At 42.9% G+C, this 23,098-nt stretch overlaps 1 protein-coding gene across 1 annotated transcript in view; it reads right to left on the bottom strand.

Annotated features, from left to right (window-relative positions):
- Positions 1-21,782, bottom strand: part of LOC104059750 (ligand-dependent corepressor) — a 53,428-nt gene extending 31,646 nt beyond the window's left edge. The window contains exon 1 of the mRNA XM_054072105.1: positions 21,666-21,782. Within this exon, the coding sequence (XP_053928080.1) occupies positions 21,666-21,762 (97 nt within the window). The 5' untranslated portion in view covers positions 21,763-21,782. The remainder of the gene's footprint in view (positions 1-21,665) is intronic.
- Between the last annotated feature and the right edge of the window lie 1,316 nt (positions 21,783-23,098).

The raw sequence follows: 23,098 nt of genomic DNA, 5'->3' as shown, positions 1-23,098 counted from the left end.
TAGCAAACCCCTGGAGTGCGACTTGCTTTCACCTCCTTTATCACAGGTCACTTATATCAGCAGTAATCACTGAATCAACTCATTATGTTTTCCTCTTTGGATCTCAAGTTATAAATACCCCTTATACCACCTCTACAGAGATGTTCAAATCCATACAGGAGTCTGAAAATGTGATTCTGCTTTGGAAACTAAATACAGTTACATCAACCATCACTGAAAATCTGATATCTTCAACAAATAGCGCAGACCTGTGAAAGCTTATTGCGCGTTTCTTAATTGAGAGCTGAATATGTTGAGCTTACCTGTAAGGTAAAAACTGCAAAGAGCCTTTTTACTCTGTTATTTGTGATTGTAAAAGTCTGTCTGACATTAAATAAACCTCCATCATAAGCCATTACCTAATTGCCCCCATAAAGAGCACGCCTTCCGACTCCAGCTGGCTAATGGCATCCCAAAAAATCTTAAGATATGCAAAGACGCACCACTTTATTAAGTTAAGTGATTATTTCACTAAAACACCAGTGAGTATATCTAAATTCTGATTAAGAAGCTAACAGAAGAAAAGAAGAATCTAGATCATGGAAAGAAAACTGAATTATGACTACATTGAATATGAAGCACACCTGATGTTTTGAGAAGGCTTCCTAGACACTCTGGAAAAGTATCCTTAGCCTTTTCAGGTGGATTATTCAATTGTTTCAACAGAAACCATAATCCAGGTGAAAACAGCAGATGATACAGGCAACTATACAAAAATAAAAGGGTAACTCAAAGCAGGGCAGGAGACAAAAGTAACCACCTTAAATAACCCCCTCAAAACAAAGATCAGCACACAGACAGAAGTATCTTAACACTGAAACGCATGAGCACAGAATTCATACTAGCTACAGAGCAGATTACAGTGGCCAACTGCCATCACTGAAGTCGCATTTAGAAGCATACCTCAAGCCAGGCATTTGTTAGTCTACACCACCCAGGTGCCAAAGGAGCACAGCTAAGCCTAACAGCCCCCTCCAGCCTTGAGGTCCTTTGACAACAGTATCCACAGCACAGGAGATACAGCTGCATCACTACTGCTACTCTTGCGCCAACAGCAGTAAATACTAGCAGAAATATTCTTACCTACCCTTCATTTGCATCTGGGGTCACGCCTGTGCACTAAACAAGCAGCAAGACCCAAGATTCCTCTGGAAACAGAGAAGCATAACCACAGCTGCTGGCAACTCTGTAACAAAATATTATAGCCGCAAAACAATTTGGTGCTGAACTGGTAGAAACTAAAATTGCAAACACGGTAGAGCATTACTCAGGCTAGACTGGCAGCAGAGAACCTTCTTCAAAATAACTACACACAGATCCAAGAAACTTGCAGTGAACAGCTATAAGGTAGCCTGGCCTTTGGGGTTTAGTGGAGAGATCAGTGACTGATATGTCCCTCTCCCTCTCTCTCTCTCTCTCATTTCTGATGTCATGTAACATTTGACATCATTTCACATAGCAGCTGAATCTTACTAATGTTTGCTTCAGACACACATCATCAATTCCATAAGCTACACCTGCAGATGTGTTTCTTGTCAGAAGCACCTGTTTCTTTAGGGTATTTTGTGTCCAACTGCAGCTGGGGTTACCCTGAGCTGCTCCTTTTCCTTCCTGACTGCAACACAGGACAGAAAAAAGGTTGCTTAACATCAAGCTTTTCTACTCACGCTCTTCCCTTCTCACTAGCAACACAAACAGCTGCACAGGAGCACAGAAGACAATGAAAAAAAATAATTGGTTTTGCTTGCATTATTTCTGGACAGGGATGATTTCTTGGCCTAGTGCAGTTACGTCAGCAGGAACAAGCAGCAGGACCAGGGACAACTGAGTCAGCAGCACTCAACAGTAACCACTGTACTTCGGCTGAGGCTACCCTATTCCCTCACAACTGGTGTTTTCAGCCTACCTGAAGTTCTTTGCCTGAAAGAAGCAAATGTAATATGAACTTGAGAGCAGACAGCAGTTCCACACCTTCTGCACAGTTTGTCAATGTCATTGAATTCCAGCAGAATCTCAGAACATGACCACAATTAATCACATTACAGGTTTCTAGTCAAGAACACCAAGTCATCACAAAGATGAACATCTGGAGATCTGCTTTCTAGAACAGCCAGCCTTGCTCTAATTTTAAGGTTGATATCTCAATAAAAAGGTCTTAGCAGACATGTCACTGCATCAGGTCTATTTAAAGTCCCTGTTTCGGATGCTCAGCAGATCTAAAAACAATTCTTTGGTGCTAAATGAGGAAACATTGGGAGAACACTCAGCCTCCTAAGCAACTGCTCACTACAGGCCCTTTGTTCAAAATCCGAGTTAAATTTTCCAGGTAATCTACAAACAAAGCTTCTTAAGTTTGGCATTCCACACCATGTTGTGCTGCTCAATTCACTGGAGACAGTGTATCTGTAACAATCTCTATATGAAGAAACAACAGAAACACTTCATTTTTGAGTGCTACTTTGATAGAAAGCTTCAGCTTTTAAGATGAGGGCCACCATCCACTTGTATCCAAAGCAGTTCTTTTTGTAACTTGCAAACAGCCCCTTCAGAGTAAAATCCCAGAAACAGATTTCCTAACTGGTGGCAAGGAACTGTCAAGGGTACCACCACATAAACAGTGGAAGGATTTGATACAAACTGAGCTTCTGCAGGCTATAGCTACCCATCTGATCCCAAGGAATTGAAAGTCTAGAGTTGTAACTTTGAGTACCTGTTGGTGCTAAACAGGCTGACGTCTATGACACTTTGTAAATGTATTCCCCTAAGGTAATTTTTTTTTCCCCCTACCGAATTCTTTTAAATTTTCTTTTAAAGAAAAAGAGTATCATGTGCATATAATGAACAAAGTATGGTACAAAGAGTGAACACTAAATTGCCAACGACAGTGTGTGCAAGAAGCATTCATAACAATTTCATCTAAGTGCCTTGTCCTCCACTGCTGTCAATTTTATACCTTAAATCCTCTGATGGTGACTTCAGATATAGCTGGCTTGTTCTGAAGGTGTTCCTTGACACCAAAAACATTTTCAGGCTCAAAGAATATTAAGACTTCTGGAACACACTGTGCTTCAGCTGTCTTGATAGAAGGAACAGTAGAGCTCAATGAGTCTCTAATTCCCTTGAAAAGCTTGTAAGCAACCATAACAAACTCGCTTTTCTATAAAAACCACAGGAGTAACACCAGAAGGGGTTAGTGAAGGAATACTAGAACAAGCATTGCAAAGCACTACGCTTTCCTAGGACTGGTTCTTCTGAGAACATCTGTCAAAGTAGCTAGGCCAAAGCAGAACTTAAATCTTCCCTAAAGTTATTACCCAGTAACAGAGCTGGATGGTACAAATGAACATGCAAGCAGCAAAACTATAACTAATTACTTTAAAATGTTAGCCAAGAAGATCGGCAACAGTTTTAGCAAATGAAATTCAAATCGCACAAAGAGAAGACTTTCATTTATATGGGGAAAAGAATGGCAGCAGGCAGGAAAACTAAGGCTGCAGAGGAACCTGCAAAATCCACAGCTACACAATGAACATTGCATTCAGCATCAAATTCACTGCAGTAATTGAAACATTTAAGTATAGTAGTGTTTCAGTAAGTAATTCAATTAAATACAGTAGAAGTTGAATACATGAGGCATTCCAAGAGGTGACTGAGTCAAAAATATATTTTTAAAAATAGCATGAGATTAAAGCCGACTTCTTTATCTTTGAAGCACTAATTACTGCCAGACAATTGCTCAAGTAACAGAAAACATGCAATATCTCATTTTACAATAACTACACAAAACATAAAGGAAGTTGCATTATCAAATCTGCAAATATAGTTTAGCATAGCGTTTACTCTTGCAGAAAATGGGTTCCTCAAAAGTACCAGAACAACGTGGCCTGTGATACAGGCATTCAAAAAACTTCAGTGTGCAATTTTATTTTTTTGTTAACACTTATTTGACACAAGCATTTCTATAGATATTTGACTACTTAAAGAATTTAAAAATCTCTCCTACAGGGCCTGTATTCATGCATTCAGAAGTCTGAAGTGGTCTTTCATAAATAGCTTGAATATAGTTAAAGATTTCATATATTCTTGGATTAACCTACAGTTAATCTTATTAGACAAAGAGCCAAGATTTTCAAGAATGAGCACTGAAGTTATAACACTAAATAAGCCTGGCTCATTTAAAAAGCAGCCCTGAAATTCTTCCTACTCCTGCACCAGTTTTAAAGTCACCAATAAGCACCAGTCAGACTGCAGAAAAACTGTTTCTACCAGCAGGCTTCTGAATATGCATCATGCCAATAAAGCTAATTACATTTCAAAAAAATAATAATCTATGTGCAATCAAGATACTAGCAACATTTTAATGCAAAAAATTGTTTAAATATACTAACATCCTAGTCTTGGGATATCCAGTCAAGCTACGCAAAGAGATGTGTTTGTCCCTTGCATACTCCCAAATGTGGAAGTAGGATCAGAAACTGGATCTGGAAGAAAGGGTAAACAGCATGTTAGTTAAATTCACAGAGGATACTATGTTCGGAGATGTTGCAAACATTAGTGAAAACAAATGCATAAATGACCTCAAGAGAAAATAAAATTAGTTCAGAAACAAAAAATGTCTCATGAAAAATAACTTCAAACACCCAATATAGAGGAAACAGGAGGACAGGGGAAGTAAAATGAAAGAAACCTAGAAGCAGCAACAGTGGACAGTCAGCTGAATATTTGCATTGAAAAACAGTTCAGAGTCACAGAGGCATCAAACAGAGCAGGGAAATTAAAGTTCTTTCTACAGTCTTTGAGGCAGTAACAATAGCCATCTCCTTGCACAATTGCCAGGGACTGAAAAATTCCCCTTCATTCCCAGCAAGGGGAAAGCTCTTCTCAATGGCAAATCAAGTTCTGCAGGAGGTAGGGTTTAATTTTTTTTAAGTAAAGTTAACATACGGTTAGCATAAGCCTACGCAGCAGGTTCTTCCAGTACTTCTGCTGCTCGTGGCTTTGTGCAGAACAAGAGGAAGCTAACAAAATGAATCCATTTTCACAGGTGCAACTCAACCTTGTATTGTTCTTATTTATTCATGTGGTCTTTGAGAAAAGTAACCAAAACAGCTCATTCAACTACTGAAAAAATACAACCACCAAACCTTCACCTTTTACTTTTGCCTTAAAGTTACTCTCCTAAGAATGGCATCAACCCATCCATTACGGTAGATGGCTGCACTATCCAGCTTTAAGGGCAAAGGCAACAGGAGGAAAGAACTGATGCTACCTTTAGAAAGGCTACATGAGAATTCCCACTCACAGCAGCAGCCACAAATATAAATGCAGAAGTTTAAGAAACCAGCATACCTCTTCAAGGAGTGTTAAGCCTTTGTTCTTCAGAAATACTTCCAGGCATAAATTAAGAACCATTTATGCTGCTTCATTCCCAAATTAACAGAACAGGCTAATTTTGCAGGCTTTGTAACAAAAGTAACTCTCAGTAACAAGGCTTCCCTGAGGCAACCAGGTAAATGCTTTATACTCAGGGCAGTACACATATCAGAAAGGAAATGAAAACAACCAAAAACCTTTTAACAGAAACCATCTTTTTGCCTATCATGTAGCTGAATCTCAGGACAAGTTCCAGCACGGAGGCTTGCGCTTCAGTTTATGCATATCGTCATCACATGAAAATAGGAGACCGAAGGTTTTCTCTTCTCTTGACAACTGCTAAGCTAAGCAATTTCAGAAATAAGTCATCCTATGAACATCTACAGCTGCTTTTTGGGGTGTGATGGCAAGAATAAAGAAACTGCTCCTACCAGTCTGCCTCATCTTTGACAGAGACTGATTAGTCCTGCACACTTCAGCGCAGATTCAAGCATCAGATTCCCAGGCATCCCTCAAGCCAAAGGCACATGAAACACAGCTTTTAAGGGTATTATAGTACCATTTTAAGTAGTTCAAAGTACAGGGACAGTACAGAACTGAGAACCACATCTCACTGAAGAGGTCAATGCGTTTTAGGAAGATGTGAGGACATGACAAAAATTTATCTTTGTTTTTTGCACCAGGGAACATTATCCACGTAATCTTTTACCCCTTTTGAAGGATCAGTACTAGTATGCGGCAAAACCTCATGGAGGCAAACTCCAAACAAGTCTACAGATTCAAAGCACCATCTCATAAACATACTTCTTTCAGCACTAACAGCAGGTATTGCAACCCTTTCCTGCTCTGCTCCATCACTCATTCCTACTCCTCCACCCCATCAGTAACACTGGTGCGAGTTCATGAGACTGTATAAGGGACAAGATAAGCAATTTCACTCGCTCCCCCTTTGCCCCTTTCACTCTTTTTCAAAGCAGTAACTTCTGCAAGTTCACCTTGTGTAAGAACAGCTGTTCAGGGTTAAGAGAAAAGGTTACAGTAACCCAGAATCCCAGCTTCAACAAGGGCAAAGCATAAGTGGTCACACAAGGGGTCGCCTTAATGCCATCAGAAAAAGCATACCCATCAAATCCCAGGGTATGTTTGCTTAAGAACCAGAAGTGCAGCTACTGCTTAAAAGATTGTTCAAGAACAGAGCATGCACTCAATCCAAGTTGTTAGATGTATGACTGCCTCAGACTCTTTGTAAGTGAAAGACATGGGAGATGTGTACTACAGTGAAGATGCTGGAGAATCAAGGCCTACTAGAACAGAAAGGAGCTAGAGAAAACAACACTGTATACTGCAGAGGGTTTGCACAGCATGCTGCTGAGAACAGGCAAGACCCACAGGAGAAGATCAGATTCATGCTCCTGCAGGAGGGACTGCCACATGGATCACAAAGCTCCAATGGAAGGCAAAGGCATCTGCTGCTGAATAAGCAATTAGATCCGTTCTGGGAGTGGTTCCTGTTCCAGTTCTCCCTCCCAAATACCATGCTGGTCTGACACAGCCCCACTGTTCTTCTTGGTTAGGAGTTGGAGACTGGGGCTGACAAACCTCAGCAGATGAACTCAGCACAAGAGCTGAAATGCTCTTAGCTCTTGCTACCTGTGTTTTTTTGCCCTAGTGACTCTCTTTTGGAAGCAAGTCCAGTGACAATTTTTGACACAAAATCCCTGAACTAGCAGCCATGACGAATACGCATCCTGTCTGGCTGATGACAGAAAGCCCAGGACAATCCTGCTCGACTCCTACACCTTGTGACCAACCCACGTATCCTCTGTGGTAGGGACTGTTTCTCAGTGAGAAGGGCAAACACCAAACTAAACCAAGAATGCTTCACAGCAGTCTGGTGTAACGAGGGATCAACTACCCTCAGGAGGTTTCCATGGCTAGAAATCTACTGCCTCTGCAATTTGGGAAAGTGTGCCGGCTTTAATCCGAAAGGAGAAGAATTAGGATTACCAGTATGCTGTAGGAAACAGAAACAAGAAATATCTGTGAGAACCCTTAAAAGGGGATATAAAGATAGTCAAACTCAGCTGTTCTGATCTCTGGAAACCACCTCTAGCCGTCACCATAACGGCTTCTCTATAATTTTCTGTTAATTTTATGAAGAACAAACATCAGATTTTTATCTACTCACTGAAGACATCTTGCAACTTGAGGCACATTCACTACCAAGGCAGCACCAAGAGCAGAATGAGGCTTGCCTGATAGGGAAGGGGAGGAGGAACAGCAGTAAAATGCAAATGCACATCAAATGTATGATTGCAAACTCTACTGTGTAAATTATTAGGAGAAGCAGAGTAAAAAGACACAAAATTCCACAACTTGCTCACCCCAAGTTACTAGAAGAAAGATTACTGCCAACTGAAGTTTACTGCAAACAGGGAAGTCCACCCTGCAGCATGTCTTCAATGTCCTGAAGTTATGATTACCGATTACCTGGCACTTTAATCCATGATAAATCTACCTCTCCACTGAGAGGGTTCATCTCACTCACCCTCTCCAGCCCTCAGATGCTCACACATCTTGCATTTGCATGGTAAGAAGATAAGAGGGTTCAGGGATCAGTTCCCTGATCCAACTGATCGTGCATCTACACAAAGTGAAGGCACTAGCATGAAGCAGGTGGTACGGTCGCCCTTCTCAGCAGTATTTTAAATTCACAGTAGATTAAAGCCTTCTGTGTAACCATGAATTGTGGGTCTGGTTTTTTTACAAGAAAGTTTACTGCCATTGACAGACATTCCCTGGATGTGTATTTGATTATCCTGTGGTGGAGCCAAGACCTTTCCTTAAGGATTTGTTGCATTAGCTAGCATTAAAAAGCACTCTCCCACACTGCTTACTTAGGTTAAATGATGTAAAACTGTGATTTCTCATAAATCACCATCAGTCGCCCAAACCTGTATCTACTATAAATGCAATGTGAATTCGCAGTCTAGCAAGGTCTGTAGGTGGACTTGCAGCTTCCTCAAAGTCAGGGTGAAATGCTTTATTACAGTTGCTCAAGTATTACTTCTGCTTTATTTGAAAGGGAAGAAAACTCTACTGAACATTTCCTGTAGCATCTTCTACACACACCAGGCATCGAGTTTGGGACGTATAAACTATAATCAATACATTTCAGTATTTTCCTCTAAACTAGTGATTTTGCACAGAGAATAATTTCACGCCTTTTCAGAAATCTGACCCTCTGCAAATGGTCTTACATTACTGGGATGCAAAACTCTTTAAAAATTGATAGTATAATGTTTAACTTTATTCTGGAAAAATAACTCCTGGCTCATCAGTCAACAACAGTTCTATTAAATATTCTTGAAAACCATTTTCTGATGTTTATTTCCTTAAAATAAAAATTTTCTGATGCATCTATCTAGGTAAATCTCTGTGCTGCCCTAACCCTTAACGCATTAACTGAAAACAACACGCTGTTAGCATAGCTTTTTCTAGATAATGTCTATTATCTAAAATGAACGCAAACCACAGTACCTGCCTGCCTTCCTCCACCAGTCTCTCCCCAAACACTATCCTCCAAGTTTCATGCTAAAGCTTTAATAAGCAAAGGCTTCAAATGCATATACTTCTCTCCCTCTCGTGGGAAGATGACAGGTACTTACCTGAAACTGTTTTTCCCCTAGAGTGGGCAATATTGTCCATCCTCCCAAAATGCTTTAAGATGTATTTGGAAGACTGTCAGAGCATCATATGTAGTTCCAGTACCTTAAAATTCAATAGCCATGGTTCCCCTTCAGACAGGTCTCTAAGTTTCATTATGCTTACTCCCACCCACCAAAAAAAGCAAAAAAAGAAAACAACCAAAACAACTAAACAACCACACTACTGGAAACATATATTTAAAGGTATATTTTTAAGTAAAATTTGTTTGGTTGCTCTGGATGATCTTCCCTTTTTCTTATCTCTGGATTTCACAGAAACCTCTATCAACTAAAGTAACAACACCAATTAGTATGGTCTTGCAGCCCATTTTATCCAGAGGAAGAACAACAAAAACTCTAAATTCTTTGTTTTAGATGCACTTTTACCATTCCTTCAGTGGATTCAAACAAGGCAAGTAATTACACAGCTATTACAGTTTATCATCTCCTTTTCTAAAAGCATTCTTTGTGAAGTTTGACCCTCATTTCTGCTAAATCTGGATTTCCAAGAGAGACCTAGTTTTAGAGACAACCATCTTCCTTCACTGGTTCTGAGAGGAAAGACACTTGGGATATTTCAAGGCTATAATGTGCATTAGCTCATATTCAGCTCTACCTCGCCTACCTCCCCTCAGATTGAACTAACAGGGAGGAGCCACCTGAGTGAAAGAATGCATTACCAAGGAGATTGAAAGCCTGCAGACAAGTATTTTGTGTGTCATTTTGAACATGAAAGCAAGCGTATTGCCTTCTGTGAGGCCACCCGAAGGGAAAGATCATACTCCCAAGACCATCTGACTCCTTCCGTGTTAGCCCCCAACCCTACTCTGCATGTGGACTGGCAGCAGCAAGCGAGCTGGCTATCAGACAAACAGCCAAAGCCCATTTGCACGCTGGCTGCCACGCTGACAAAAAGAATGGATTTGCCTACAGGAGAGGCTCCCTTGTCACACCTAAGCATGAGCTGCTCCAGCAGGCACCAATGCCCTTTCACAGCCACTGTGAATCTCTGGTTGGTTAAGTCAGAGGCACAAGACTCCGCTTGTATGGATTCCTGCACATCCCCACATGCACAGCGCTTGTTCTGGCCCACTCACAGCCCACACACCCTGCTCAGCCTAACCTAGGACCTCTCGCTGAAGCCAAGGCTTATCAAAGCCTGACTTCAGGACACAGCTTACAACAGACACTGATCCAGCTGCACCAGCAAAGCTACAGGGCAAATTGGTGTTCCCAGCAAGAATTCTTAATTTATTATTTTTTTTAAAGAAAGTTTGACCACTGCCACCAGAATCTCAAAACTATGCAATAGATTCAGCACCTTCAATGCTGCAAGTCTGCCCATACAAATAAGCTCCGAAATGCCTGCTGCTGACAGATAGAACCACAAAAGCCCTCCTAAACATCATCATAGCATGCTGAGAGCAATAGTCCACCTGCCTTAAAGAGGAGATCAGAGAATTGCTCACTTCTTCCCCCAAACAGAATATGAAAGAACTATTCCTCTTCCCTCACAGCAATGGAAAGCCCTCCAAGTGCCAGGCACTAGAAGAACCAGCAGGAAAGAACAACAAGCACAAGTTAGGGTTAGGATGCTGAAATGCCCATGAGCATGAGAAGCAGAAGGTGCTGGTTTCTTGGGAACTAGTGTTTTTGCATAGACTTTTTTTTTTTAAATAGGTTTAGTAGTTTTAGTCCTGATAGAAAAAAAATGTTTCCCAAAATAACTGCTTACTTTCTGAAGTTTGTGAGGTGTCATCACGAGTGCATTTAGCTGCTAAAGTTCATAAACATGCCAGTAAGTATAGACCAAAGCAGCTGTGATCAACTTCTCCTTGTACGCCTTCCCCTCCACCATCTCCCATTATATATAAAGCTGCATAAGGCATTCCCTATCCTTGGGGCAGGAGCATTCCTCGGGCTGTGAGGGGCTGAGACAATTTAAAGTTCTATCTGCTGTTCTTCTTTGGAGCACAGAATTCAGTTCAAAGTACAAGCAGCAGGGAGATACGAATTCAAGATTAGTCACAGGCAAACAGATGATTTAGGAACAAGAACCAATCTGTTACAGGCAAGAAGCACGGCCTCCATGGCAAAGTAGACTACAGTTCTGCAACATCTCTCATTTAAAGTCAATTTTTAATCTAATTTGAAACTGAATAACTTGTTGAGTCCAGTAACCTCTGCACTCTATATTCAATTTCGTACTGTTAGCATGCTCAGTCTGTGACCTCTGCTACAGTTCTAGTAACATAGAGCAAGCTGGAAGAGTAGCCAGTATGGAGGCCATCTGGGCTCCAATATCCAGAACAGCAGCGCACCTCGGGGTACCAAATAGCTTAGTGTCCATTCATACTTGAAACACATTTTAGTTATCAAAACAAATAAACCCGTGTCCTCGAGTCCACAAAGGCTGTTTACCCGCTGTTTCATGTTATCTGCCAATGCACGGCACTGAGGCTGTACCAGTTTCCACTTAATCCTGTGCATTCAAGGTTCCCTTCACAATCATGTACAGCAGGAGAGCTAAGGACGTTTTTAGATCCAATACAAACTCTGTAGCAGGAGCCTGGCCTTCATAGAAAGGTTCTTAGAAGGCAAAATACAGAAGCCCCAAGTGTAGGGAGCACAGCATCTAAAACAGACCTACTTAGAGCACCATTCTAACCTTTTTCCAGAAGTTCACTTTCAAGTTGAAGTTTTCCAGAGTTTGTTTCCTACATTTTTTTTTTTTTTTTATAGAATATATTTTTAAATGGTTAGGTACGAGAAAAGAAAGGAGAGCTAAAACTCGATCCTTATCCAACAGATGACTAAATATCAGCTCATACTCCTTAACACCTACAGCCACTTGGGAAAGGAAAAACAGCCCTTGTTTACAAATCATTTAGAGCAGTAATTTTCAAACTGTGGGCTCTCAAAAAGCATAAAGACCCCACACAACTTAAACTATTGGCGATAGCCTTGTTTTTCCACAGTTGCTTCTTGCTGATTCCAGGTTGAAAACCACTGATTTAAGAGAGTCCTGGCAAAACACAGTTCTTCCCTCACTGGGTTAAGCTTGTTCAAGAGGTAAATACTACATTCCTGCCGAACTCAAAAGATCATAGGTAAAATGGACCTCCACATAGCCTGGCTCAACTGGGCACTGAAGCTGTTCACTTCCCAAGCAGAGCACTTCTGCAAAGAAAAATCGCAGAGGCGAGTCCAAGCGATTAGATTTTGGGAAGAGTTTACAAAAACACTCTTCTAAAGATATGAGAACAAGGTTCTCGCAGCGTCTTACCCTATAGTTCCAGATTATTACATTTTTACTACTTTTTATGAACGCACAGGATGACAAGGAAGGCAGAAAAGCACAAAAAAACCACCAAAACACAAAAAAAAACAAGAGAAATTTGCAGGCAGTAGTTAAGCATTTAGTCAGAAATACCAAAATTAGTGTTATACTTGCTACAATTGTGTGCCCCAAGTATAAGTTAGAATAACCTAAACATTCATGGGAAACGTTTAAGGGAAAAAGTTACTTTTTCCTCCTCCAAGAGACTTCAACTCTTCATTTTTACAAAGGCTCCCTGCACCTGTCTTATGCAACATATTCTGAAGCACAGATACTCATCGAAGCCTACACATAACCATTTCACACTTAATTGTTCCCTCACACTTTTCCATCCTTCACTCAATTTTGAAATACCATAAGCTGCATGTATGATAACCACTGAGGTCAGTGAAACATTCCATTTCCAGCTGAACAGGAATAAAACTTTTCCAATGGACATTCAAAAGCAACAAGAGGCACTCCACTTACTTAGCAGTGCGGTCAATTACTGAGAAGTGATCATCAGAACAAAAGTGCAGAAGGTTTTTCCAAGAGAAATTTTCCTTGCTGTCTGTTTTGGAAGTGAAGACTCTCAGATGACCATATTTTCCATAAAAAAAAGCAAGATCTTTGTAAGAAATCCCTAAAGAGAGATTATAGTGTCATATAAACTTAAGTTTCACTAAACACTTCAAAACATAAAAGGGAAAGCTAGGGATAAGATAACTATGCTCCTCCCTTTCTGAAGGATGTAAATGGAATACTTGCTTTAAGACAATCCCTTTTAAGTTTTCTTAGGTCAGAAAAGGAATTAGTACTTTTCCATTCTCTTACTTTTGCAAAGCAAAATGCAAGTTAAAAGTGTCCACCTCTGCAAAAAGTTTTCTTCAAACAAAGGATATAACAGCATGTTTTCAGAAACACATCTAAAGATCATGGTAAAGCATCACCTAGAAAGCAGTTTTCATGATAAATCTGAACCCAGAAGATGACCAAACTTGAGACAAGGTGTGCTGTAACACCGGCTTATCTTCACCTGTTCACAAAAAGGACAGAATACCTGCCAAATAAGACAAGAACCAAGCAAGCCTGTTTGCTCTCAGCATTCAAACAAAGCCTGTAAGGTCTAATCACAATCCATTTTGTGTGTTCCAATACATTTTGACATCACTTAAGAAGCCCAAGACTACAGGACGCAAGGCAAAGGGTAAGAGCGGACTCTTCTCTGGCTGAAGTGTACAAGCACACTACTCAGACTAATCTGTGGCCATTCCAGGAGATAGTGTCAAGACTGACCCATGTGGCTGGCTGCACATTAAGCACAGGCAGAGTACACAAGAGTTTTGTGCACATGAATTGCTGGGGAGAGTTAAAACAGCTGCAGGACCAGCCTGTTCTTGCAAGGCAGGCACATGGTAACCTTCTGCCTGCAACCGAAATACAGTAGCGAGAGGAGGCAAACCAGCACGTGGCTACAGGCTAACACCAGCACAGCTACAGGCTTAGGAGAACAGAGCAGAGCATTAGCACCGTGTGCCGGCCTGGAAGTAAGAGGGTGGAAAATTGGGGGCTGTGAGCTGAAACTTTCACATCCCTGTGTTAATGTAACCAAATAAAAAAAAAAAACAACAAAACAATAAGAAATTAAGAACTCTGTAGCTTGACAACCTGTTCCTCTTCCTACTCTGGCAGTTATTACACTTTTGAAACGTGACTGCCACCCTAACCTAGTACCAGCAGAGAAAGGCAAAAGATGGAACCAGACAGACTTCTCTACACAATCCTCTCCAGCGAGATACTGAAATGCCCGGATACAAAAATGTTCAAAGAGAACCAGGAAATTTTTCATTAGTAAACCCAACTCAAGAGTTAAGATTGCCTTGTAGCCCCTGATGTCTTTCCACACTGTTGGATTCAGCTCTGAAAGCTTCCTTTGTTAATGAATACTAGGCTCTTGTCCAGTCCTCTTTTCTCCCTCTCTTCTCCCTCCCATAAAATATCATGGTCCTCAGGGCATAAGGAACACCCTTTGTCTCCCCTCAAGTCCTCCCTGTGCAGCCACTTTGCCGTTGCTTCTGGAACATGCAGAAGAAGCACCATCTTTTCTCTTCTTGAGTGGAAAAAACAGATGGACACATCATTCAATAGCATTTTTACTACCTAGAAAGTGGTGTCCTGCAGAAATGTTGAACCACTATAACCTCCACTTCACCTTTCATGTGCTGGCAGTGCTGATGTGCAACTTAAATTTCCTACTCAGCTTTGAGAGCTGAATTTTTTGTCAACTCACCGTAAAAGAGGATACGATACTACACAGCACACAAGACAAGATAAATCTGAGGTAAAAGGTAAATGGCCTGAAGATGTCCAGAGAAATGACGTTACAGGACTCTTCAAGAGAAAGAGAAAGAAGTTGAAGCTCTCACTTCCCAGAAGAATCTGAGACCACATCAATTTATTGGAGAAAACTGAGGAACCCCAGAGGCTTGCAATGATACTGGGGAGAAGTGGGGTAAAGCTGCAACTTACTAATACAGGTACTGGATGGGAGCATCCAATATGGCCGGGAAAGCACAGCCCACGATTCATCACCAGGGAGAGGGCACAGTATAACCTACAGAACCCAGAAGAAGGAGAATGAAGCTATACTCTCTCTCCTACAAGTGAACAGGATAAGTGAACTTATTCAGCAAAAGACAACTTGGATTTGTGCATGTGTGACCAGCTGAATAGCCTCAACTCTTCATTCTCTGCCTTTCCATCCTCAGCAGATGTTGTAGCAAAAAAAAAATGGATTGTTTTCCAGTCAGATCTAGTCAGGGAACTGATTCACCAAGGAGCCACAGACAGTTGTGCCAGCACAGAGAAGACTATTTAAGCCAGCTTAGACAGCATTGCTGTCAAACACAACCACAGTCTGTAGTGCAGTTACAAGACAGAAAACGCAAACTAAAAAAACTCCTGGCCTCTGGAGGAGGCTGTTCTGTTCTCTTCCCTCCCCTTCACCCCATGGACGTGATCCCATCCAGTGCTTCAGAAGAGATCTCCTGCTCAACCCTTTCCTAGCTGAGATGACTCAGATTATTAAGCATCAGCAGATTAGCTAGTTTAGCAGTCTTCTAGCAGTTTAGTAAAACTAAGCACCACCCCCAGTTTTGGCTGTAGGCAGAGCCTAGGCTCGCTCAGCCCATCCCAAACAACCCTATCCTCAGAAAATCCCAGAAGTTTTGTATTTCTCAGAGAATGAGAAATATCCATTTCAGTAAACTTTGAGAACCAAAGCTCCATCCTCTTACGCACGGAAACATATATCCATGGGAGGATGAGGAACAGGATTGGAAAGTCCCACATGACATACTGTGACAGCATCCCCTCCACCCCAACCAGTAAGACAGAGCTATCTTTCTTAAAGGTAGCCAAAATGCCTATTTTTCCTCTAACCTTGCCTAAATGGACTTTTAGGAAGTATTCTCAATGTTATTTTACATTAGCCAGAAAGAATAGAAGCTCTCAGGGGGAAAAAACAAACAAAAAAAAAAAACCCAAAAAACCCCACACACAAAAAAAACCCACAACAAAAAGAAAAACCAAAACCCCACCAAACAACAAACTACCTGACAGCGGTCATCTGGATGCAAGATGGCCTAAGATGGCAGAGCATTAAGCCATTTAAGTACTGTGCAATAAGGATTTAGACAACTGAGCATAAGAAATGGGATTGTGTATCACCCATTCTTAATTGAAGTGCAGTTATAGTATTTCTGTACATAACAGTATTTATATTATCATCAATATACAGCAAAAATTGGCTTAAAAAAAAAAGTGTCGACCATCCTTCATGTACTCTTTTAAAACAGTGCCATACCACAAAGCTGTAAATCTGTAGTAAATATATCTCAACATAAATACTACAAAGATTTTATCTAGGTGGATTTGGACTATTTCCTGCATGCACAGAATGGATTACTGTAATTCAATTTGAGAAGTTCTATTAAAAGTGGATGAACTCTGAATGTCATTAGCTCTTTGTTAAAAGTTAAGTCAAAAAACTCTACATTTCCTGCAGGATGAACAAGTCACAAGAAGGAAACCTCTCACCTTGCAGTGATAGTTATTACTTCACACAAATTAAAACAGATTGTTGTTGAAATGAGAAACAGATCCGAGTGATTTGGCCTCGGCCAAAATTTCATGTTGCAGCCACCAGAACAAGAACTCAAGATGGGATCATACAAAGTGATTACCAAGATTTTCTTTTTTCAATATGCTTTTGTTTGGTTGACACTTCTACTCTGATAGGGACAATTATTCTCCATTTGCAGATAGGGAAACAAGGGTAAATCTGAAGTGATTCATAGTGAATCCAAAGAGATATTTTAAACAGATCTGGATTCGTCCCCCGCAGTTCAACTTCTACTGTTTTTGAGAGGCATACCATCCCTCCATACACATTCAAAGTAAGCTATATATCAAGCTGTAAATTTCAATCCTTGCAACTAAAGATTTTTATTTTTAAGTGACAGCTGCTTCAATTTTTTTCCTGGCATAACTTTGTCACAAAAGGGTAATTCTCCCTCCCTGTATCCACCCTGCCAACAGGCAAAATTGTTTGTGCATAGACCTGATCTTCTTTAACAAGCCTTCAGCTATACTGCAAAGTTTCTGTTCAATGCATTTATATTAACAAAAATAGACAATCTGCAATTATATTACATGCAGGTTGAAATAAGACAATCGGTACCCCTTGGACATTTGCTAGAGTCATGGCTGGGCATGTCTAAAACAGATACCAGTTTAGAATAGCCCAACATTTACCCTTTTACTTTAGCACTCACTTTAACTTGCTTTTTATTATTATTTTTCATAATCAGGGGTACAATAAGATTTCTCATTTTGGAACACAGAAATACAACTTGCTCTTTGAACTAGAACTACATTAAACACTTCTAGACTCAAGCCTATTTCCAAAACAATGAGATAACACAACTAACTGACTGGAAGCTGTGACTAATTCATATCACATACAGGCTGAAACTATACCCAAGCAAAAAAATCAAGATAAGAAAATGTAATAAAGACTTCGGAATTATTTAACTGTTATACTCCGCCTCTTGATTAATATTAGCTTCTAATACTTCCCAATGTATCGTATTTCTTTCACAGGATCCACGCTTTAGTCCTAAGTATCTATGGTCATGGAAGACCAGCACTATACAACATATTAGTACACAGAAACAGCTCAAATACTTGGGTTGCCTATTCCACCAGCAACAATCATTTTTATAAAAAAGGAGATTACTTCATCTTATTTTGACAGCTTAAAAGTAAAACCAACAGCTAAGCAGCATCTCATTGAAATACTGACAGAGCTCAAGATGATTGGAAATCTCATGTGAATGTTACAGGTTTTCCCTTTAGATCATCATTTTGCTTCCAAAACTAGGATCACTGTTACAATTCCTCCCTGCCCCCACCCTCCAACACAGGCTGTAATTCAGTCAGGGAGTCTCTAAGAGTACAGCTAATATTTAACAAAGCGCCAAGCATCACCAGTCAGTAGAAATGCAAGCAGCCACCTCCAACTATCACTCCAGTAACCACGTGGCATTACAATGCTTTTACTGCCTGTATAAGAGGTGTCAGGAGGGCTTCAGGGATCCACGGGTTCTCTCCTCCCTCAAACTCCCTATTCCTTAGCTGATCTGATCTCAACCATTCCCAACTCAGCAAGCGACGGGAGACAGGAAGAGGGGAAAAAAAGAGCAACAATCACATACATTTGTTTCTAGATATCTGCTTTTGGCCACCAAGAATGACACCAACACTCAAAATTGGTACAGAGAGCACGTCAGCATCAAATAGTTACCATCTGGCATATCGTGCTTCCAGAATCAAAGTCCTATCAGGTCGTCAAGACCCTGCATGCCACTCCCAGCTACCCCCCTGTGCTGTGTTTCGTCTCACCCCAAAGAGAGCACAGACACCCCTTCTCCACACCACTGTCCAACTCTGGGCCACAGCACACTGCTTCCTCAGTTGCATCACTGCATCAACAGAACCACTCAGACCTGTCCCCCAGCCAGCCGCACCACCTCCCTCCCTCCAAAAAACAGGGCTTGAAATGCATGACAAGGAAGGAAAATTTAAGCCAGATCCATTCTCTGAGCTACCTCCCACAAAAAGCTGTGCTGTCACAACTGAAGGTGCAACTCTGACAGTTCAAGATGATCCGTGTCTCTGCTGCTGCATTCTCACTCTTCCCCTCTCCACCGGCTATGTATTTTTACCCTCTTCCCTGTGCTAGTACTGGTATTTGTTTAATCCGACAGCGAGACAGTTTGAAGAGCTATACTAACAGAAAATCACTCTGCTCGCTCCAAAGGATGATGTTTTCTGCTAGCACAGCCCCCTGGATTGGCTCCCTGAGGGGAAAGGTGGTCCCTCGATCCTCCTGTGGTTTTGCTCCCCATGAGAGCACAAGCTTAGTCTGACAAACTGTCGTGAAGCCACAGTCCCAACAGAATGGACTATTGCACAAGCAAGAAACAAGAGAGGAAAGTGAATTACTTAAGCCATATTTATTGCCAAATGTACTATTAGTTCAAGACACAGGCTTTATTTCTTCTGACAACCACTATGTGTGGTATCAGAATGATTTTTCAGGGAATGATGCTAACAGAGAGAATCCCGCATACCTTGGATTTACTTTCAGAACTGACAATGAATGGGTATTTCTGAAGTAACAAGGCTTTGCGCATACTCTGCTTTGCCATATTTATCTATCAGTATTCCAGGAACAGACTCTTAAAGACTTCTACAAACAGCCAAGGTGAAACAGAACAGTGCATCATTTACCAGGTCAGCTTCCAAACCTCAAGGAACGAGGAGAATTGTCAAAACCCACTTAAAAAGGCAAAAGAGATGTATTTTGAGAAAGAGGTCAAGATCACAGCATAATTTCAGCTGGGTATCCTGGGCTAGTGCAATAAACTTTTTATAATCCTACAAAAAAATCAACCCCCCAAAAAGGTAACAATTAACATTTATATGGCCCAACAATTTATGCAACATTCAAACTAGGAACAGGGTAGGTCCCAAGATCTCATAAAGCTGATCAATTTGAGGCTGAAACTATTTATGACACAGTGCCATCAAGATAAAAGCCACACAGCACTGTTACACTTTGGACTTTATTTTTTAAATGGTTTTGTACTTCACCTCCAAAAAATCCCAGTCAACTCTGCACTTAACCGCATTCACGGTATCTTTTGTTAAACACACACAGAGGGACTTTCACAGAGGGAAATCTTTTGGAGGAACAAAACGCATATCAAATTTAAGCATAAGGAAGAGATATGGAAGGGATAGAGGAGAAAGCAACCTGTCCAGGAGCTGGCAATTCAAATGGCTTTAGGGAAGCGGAACAGGGTGTGTATAAATGGGGGTGACAAGGGGTGGTGGTGTTTGTTTTAAGTTTTAGCACGTAGGGTTGCCAAGAATTTAAATACTGTAGTGTTTTCTTTGTGTCTGAAGGTAATACAAACTTCTGTAGCTAACCAAGATTTTCTCAAAGAGCAGAAAAATGAAGAGACACGATTTTGCGTTTCACTCCAACAGAACATCTTCAACCGTAGCTTTGAAACTGCCTTTCCCCCACACACACTTTGCTCCTCCCACCCCCATTTATTTCTCACAGCTATTGCGTTAAACTCTGAGCAGCAGGGCAGCTCCTCTGGACTGAAGGACCCAGCAACAAAGCAGCAGGGAAGGAGAGGAAGAAGAAAAGATGACATGCCGCAAGTAAGGAGTTTAGAAAGGAGTAGAACAGGTGATCCCCAGTAGCCAAGGTAAAAGGAGATGGGAAAAGGAGACGGAAGTAAAACAAATCCAGTTCAAGCAGAGGCAGAAGCCAACAAAACATTCCCAACGTAGCAAAGGTAGAAAGAAAATAAAACCTCATAAATTAGATCTAAAAGCATCAAAATTGGTTGGAAAGGAAACCCAGCGCTTGTATAGGGTCTGAGTTTCTCAGTGATGTAGTGCCTTTAAATCGGTTTATGCTTAAAACAAGGAACTGCTTGTATTAATCTGGAGTTAACAAGCATCTAGTGCATGCTTTTAAATTACAGAAATTTAAACATTCAGATGAAGCCAAAAATATATACAGCAGCAGTTACAGCTCCTGGTGTAACCAAAAATGGTGTTTCAAATCCCTGATAATGAACTAGGATGCTGAGCTAACTGACAATAAGAGGTTTAACTCTGCACACAAGGAACTAAAGTGAATCTGTGAATGTTATTACAGATTACCTACGCTGAGCAGTCACTGGCAGATTATGGCCATATTTGCATATTTAAAAATAAAACAAGGATTTACGCTCAATTAAAAGCAGGAGGCCAAACAAAAAGAGATATATCAGTGTTCTGGTTGGAGATTTTTAACATTATGCAGGGTGTTCATAGCCTACTGCTGTCAAATCTATTTTACTGTCTTTGCAGACACCCACCGAATTCCTGGCCTAGCGCTGGCATTTATGTGCATTTTGGGACACTTAGAAAAGGCCTCGATTCCTCACTAGGAAAAAGCCAAAAGGGTGAAATCTGTATTTTGAATGGAGAAAGTTACTGGAGATGAAAGGGTGTTGGGGACTCCTTTTCCAAAGAACCCCAAAATGACAGATGGCGAGGAGCCCCGAAAAATTCCAAGGGGCCCCAGAGGAGCCCAAAAGGGATTCCGGGGAGCCCGCATAACAACACAAACGCACAACAGAGGAGGAGGAGGAGGAGGGGAAAAATAAAAGTGGGGGAGAGAAAGCAGAGAAAAGCAATCACACATCCCTCAACGCCCCCCGCGGCCCCGCTCCAGATTCACCCCCTCCATCCGGTACCCCGACCCGTAACTTCCCCCCCGGTTCCTCCCCCCCTTCGGCGGGGCCGGGGCGGCTCCCGGGGCGGGGGGGGGCAGTGCCAGGCGCGGCCCCACCGTAAACAAGTTTGAAGGGGCCGCGGGGCGGGCGCGGCGCTGACAGCGGCCGCACAAAAGGGCAGGGCAGGACCCCCCCCCGCAGGGCGGGGCCGGGGCTCGGCGGGGGGAGGGGGCGGGCCCGCAGGCCGCAGCGCCGCTCGCCTCGCCGCCCCCCCACCCACCCGGAACCGCCACCGCCGCCCCCCCCCCCCAGCGCCGCGGGGCCCGGCCCGGCCTCCCCCGCCGCGACGCCGTCCCTCACCTACACAGTGAATGAGCTTGTGTCGCCACGAATCGAGCTGGTGGCGGACGCCGCGCCTCTCGATGGAGCACTGCTGCCGCCCGCACGGGCTCGCCATCTTCTGGGCGGCGGGCGGGGGCGGGGGCGGCGGCGGGCACGGCCGCGGGGGGGGGGGGGAGCGGCAGGGACGGGAAGGAAGGGCCGCGCGCCGCGCCGCGACACGCCCACCGCGCGCTGCCCCGCCCCGCCGCCGCGCGCACGCGCCGCCGCCGGGCCTCGCCCCCCCGCCCATAGGGCACGCCCACTCGCACCTGACCACGCCCACCCGCCGCCTGGCCACGCCCATTCGCCAACAGTGATTGGCGCCCTCTGCTTCGCCGCGCCCACCCGCCGCTTGTCCATGTCTACTCGCCCCGAGGCCACGCCCAGCAGTCGACTGATCGCCCCCGTGCGCCCTGTGGTCACGCCCACTCTCCACGAGGCCACCCCCATCCAATATAGGGTCCCCCCCGGCCGCCCGCGGTGGCCGATCCGTTCCGCTTCGCCACGCCCACCCGCCACGTGGCCACGCCCACTCGTCCTCTGGCCATGCCTAGTCGTTCTCTGGCAACGCCCACCAGCGCGCGGTGCCCGCCCCGCCGAGCCTCGCCACGCAGGCGCCGCCGCGTTCCGCCCCGCCCCCGCGCCTGCGCGCGGCGCCACCTGCTCGCACGTGTGGCGCCGTGTTCATCCCAACCCCCTCCACCAGGGAGCGGCTCTCCTTCCCCTGAAGGGACATCCCACCCCTCAGGGACAGTGACCCCTGAGGGGACATCCCACCAGAGACACCTTTGTCCCCTATGAGAACATCCCGCCCCTGGGGGGTCACTGTTCCAGAGGAGACATCCCACCCAAGGGACCATTGTCCCCTGTGGGGATATCCCACCCCTGAGGGGTGTTAAAGGATTTAAAGGGTGTTAAAGACAGTGGGTAGCTCCAGCCTTGCTTTACTCACCGCTCAGAGCTGGGCACCACCTTTGTGGGGGAAAAGCCCCCACGATCTCATCAAATTATTTATTTTGACATTGCGTTATACAATAGGTATTTTCTTTGAAAAGTTATTGATGATGTTCCATGTGCTCCTAATTCTTTATTCTTCAATAACTCGAAAGTCCACAAAAGTCCACCTTGATAATTCATGTCTGCTGTTTCAGTTCTCCCTCAGAAGCGATGCTTCAACAGGTCATGTTCCTCCTCCGGTCATAAGTAACTTATCTTCTTTCTTGACACATCTATTCGCCTTTAAACTTCAAAGAAAAAACTCAAGCTGTTCCATTAACTTATACCTAGATCTAGTACATGCCTATACTCAAAAATAGGTTGACTTTTTAATCATCAGTTATCATCAAATCTAATACCTATGTTCTAAGTCTGACATTTCTTACACGATCTGTTAATTCAGCCAGACTGGGGCT

Source organism: Cuculus canorus, chromosome 7, assembly GCF_017976375.1.
Source record: "Cuculus canorus isolate bCucCan1 chromosome 7, bCucCan1.pri, whole genome shotgun sequence".
Taxonomy (NCBI): Eukaryota; Metazoa; Chordata; class Aves; order Cuculiformes; family Cuculidae; genus Cuculus; species Cuculus canorus.
This window is presented reverse-complemented; position numbering and strand designations above follow the sequence as displayed.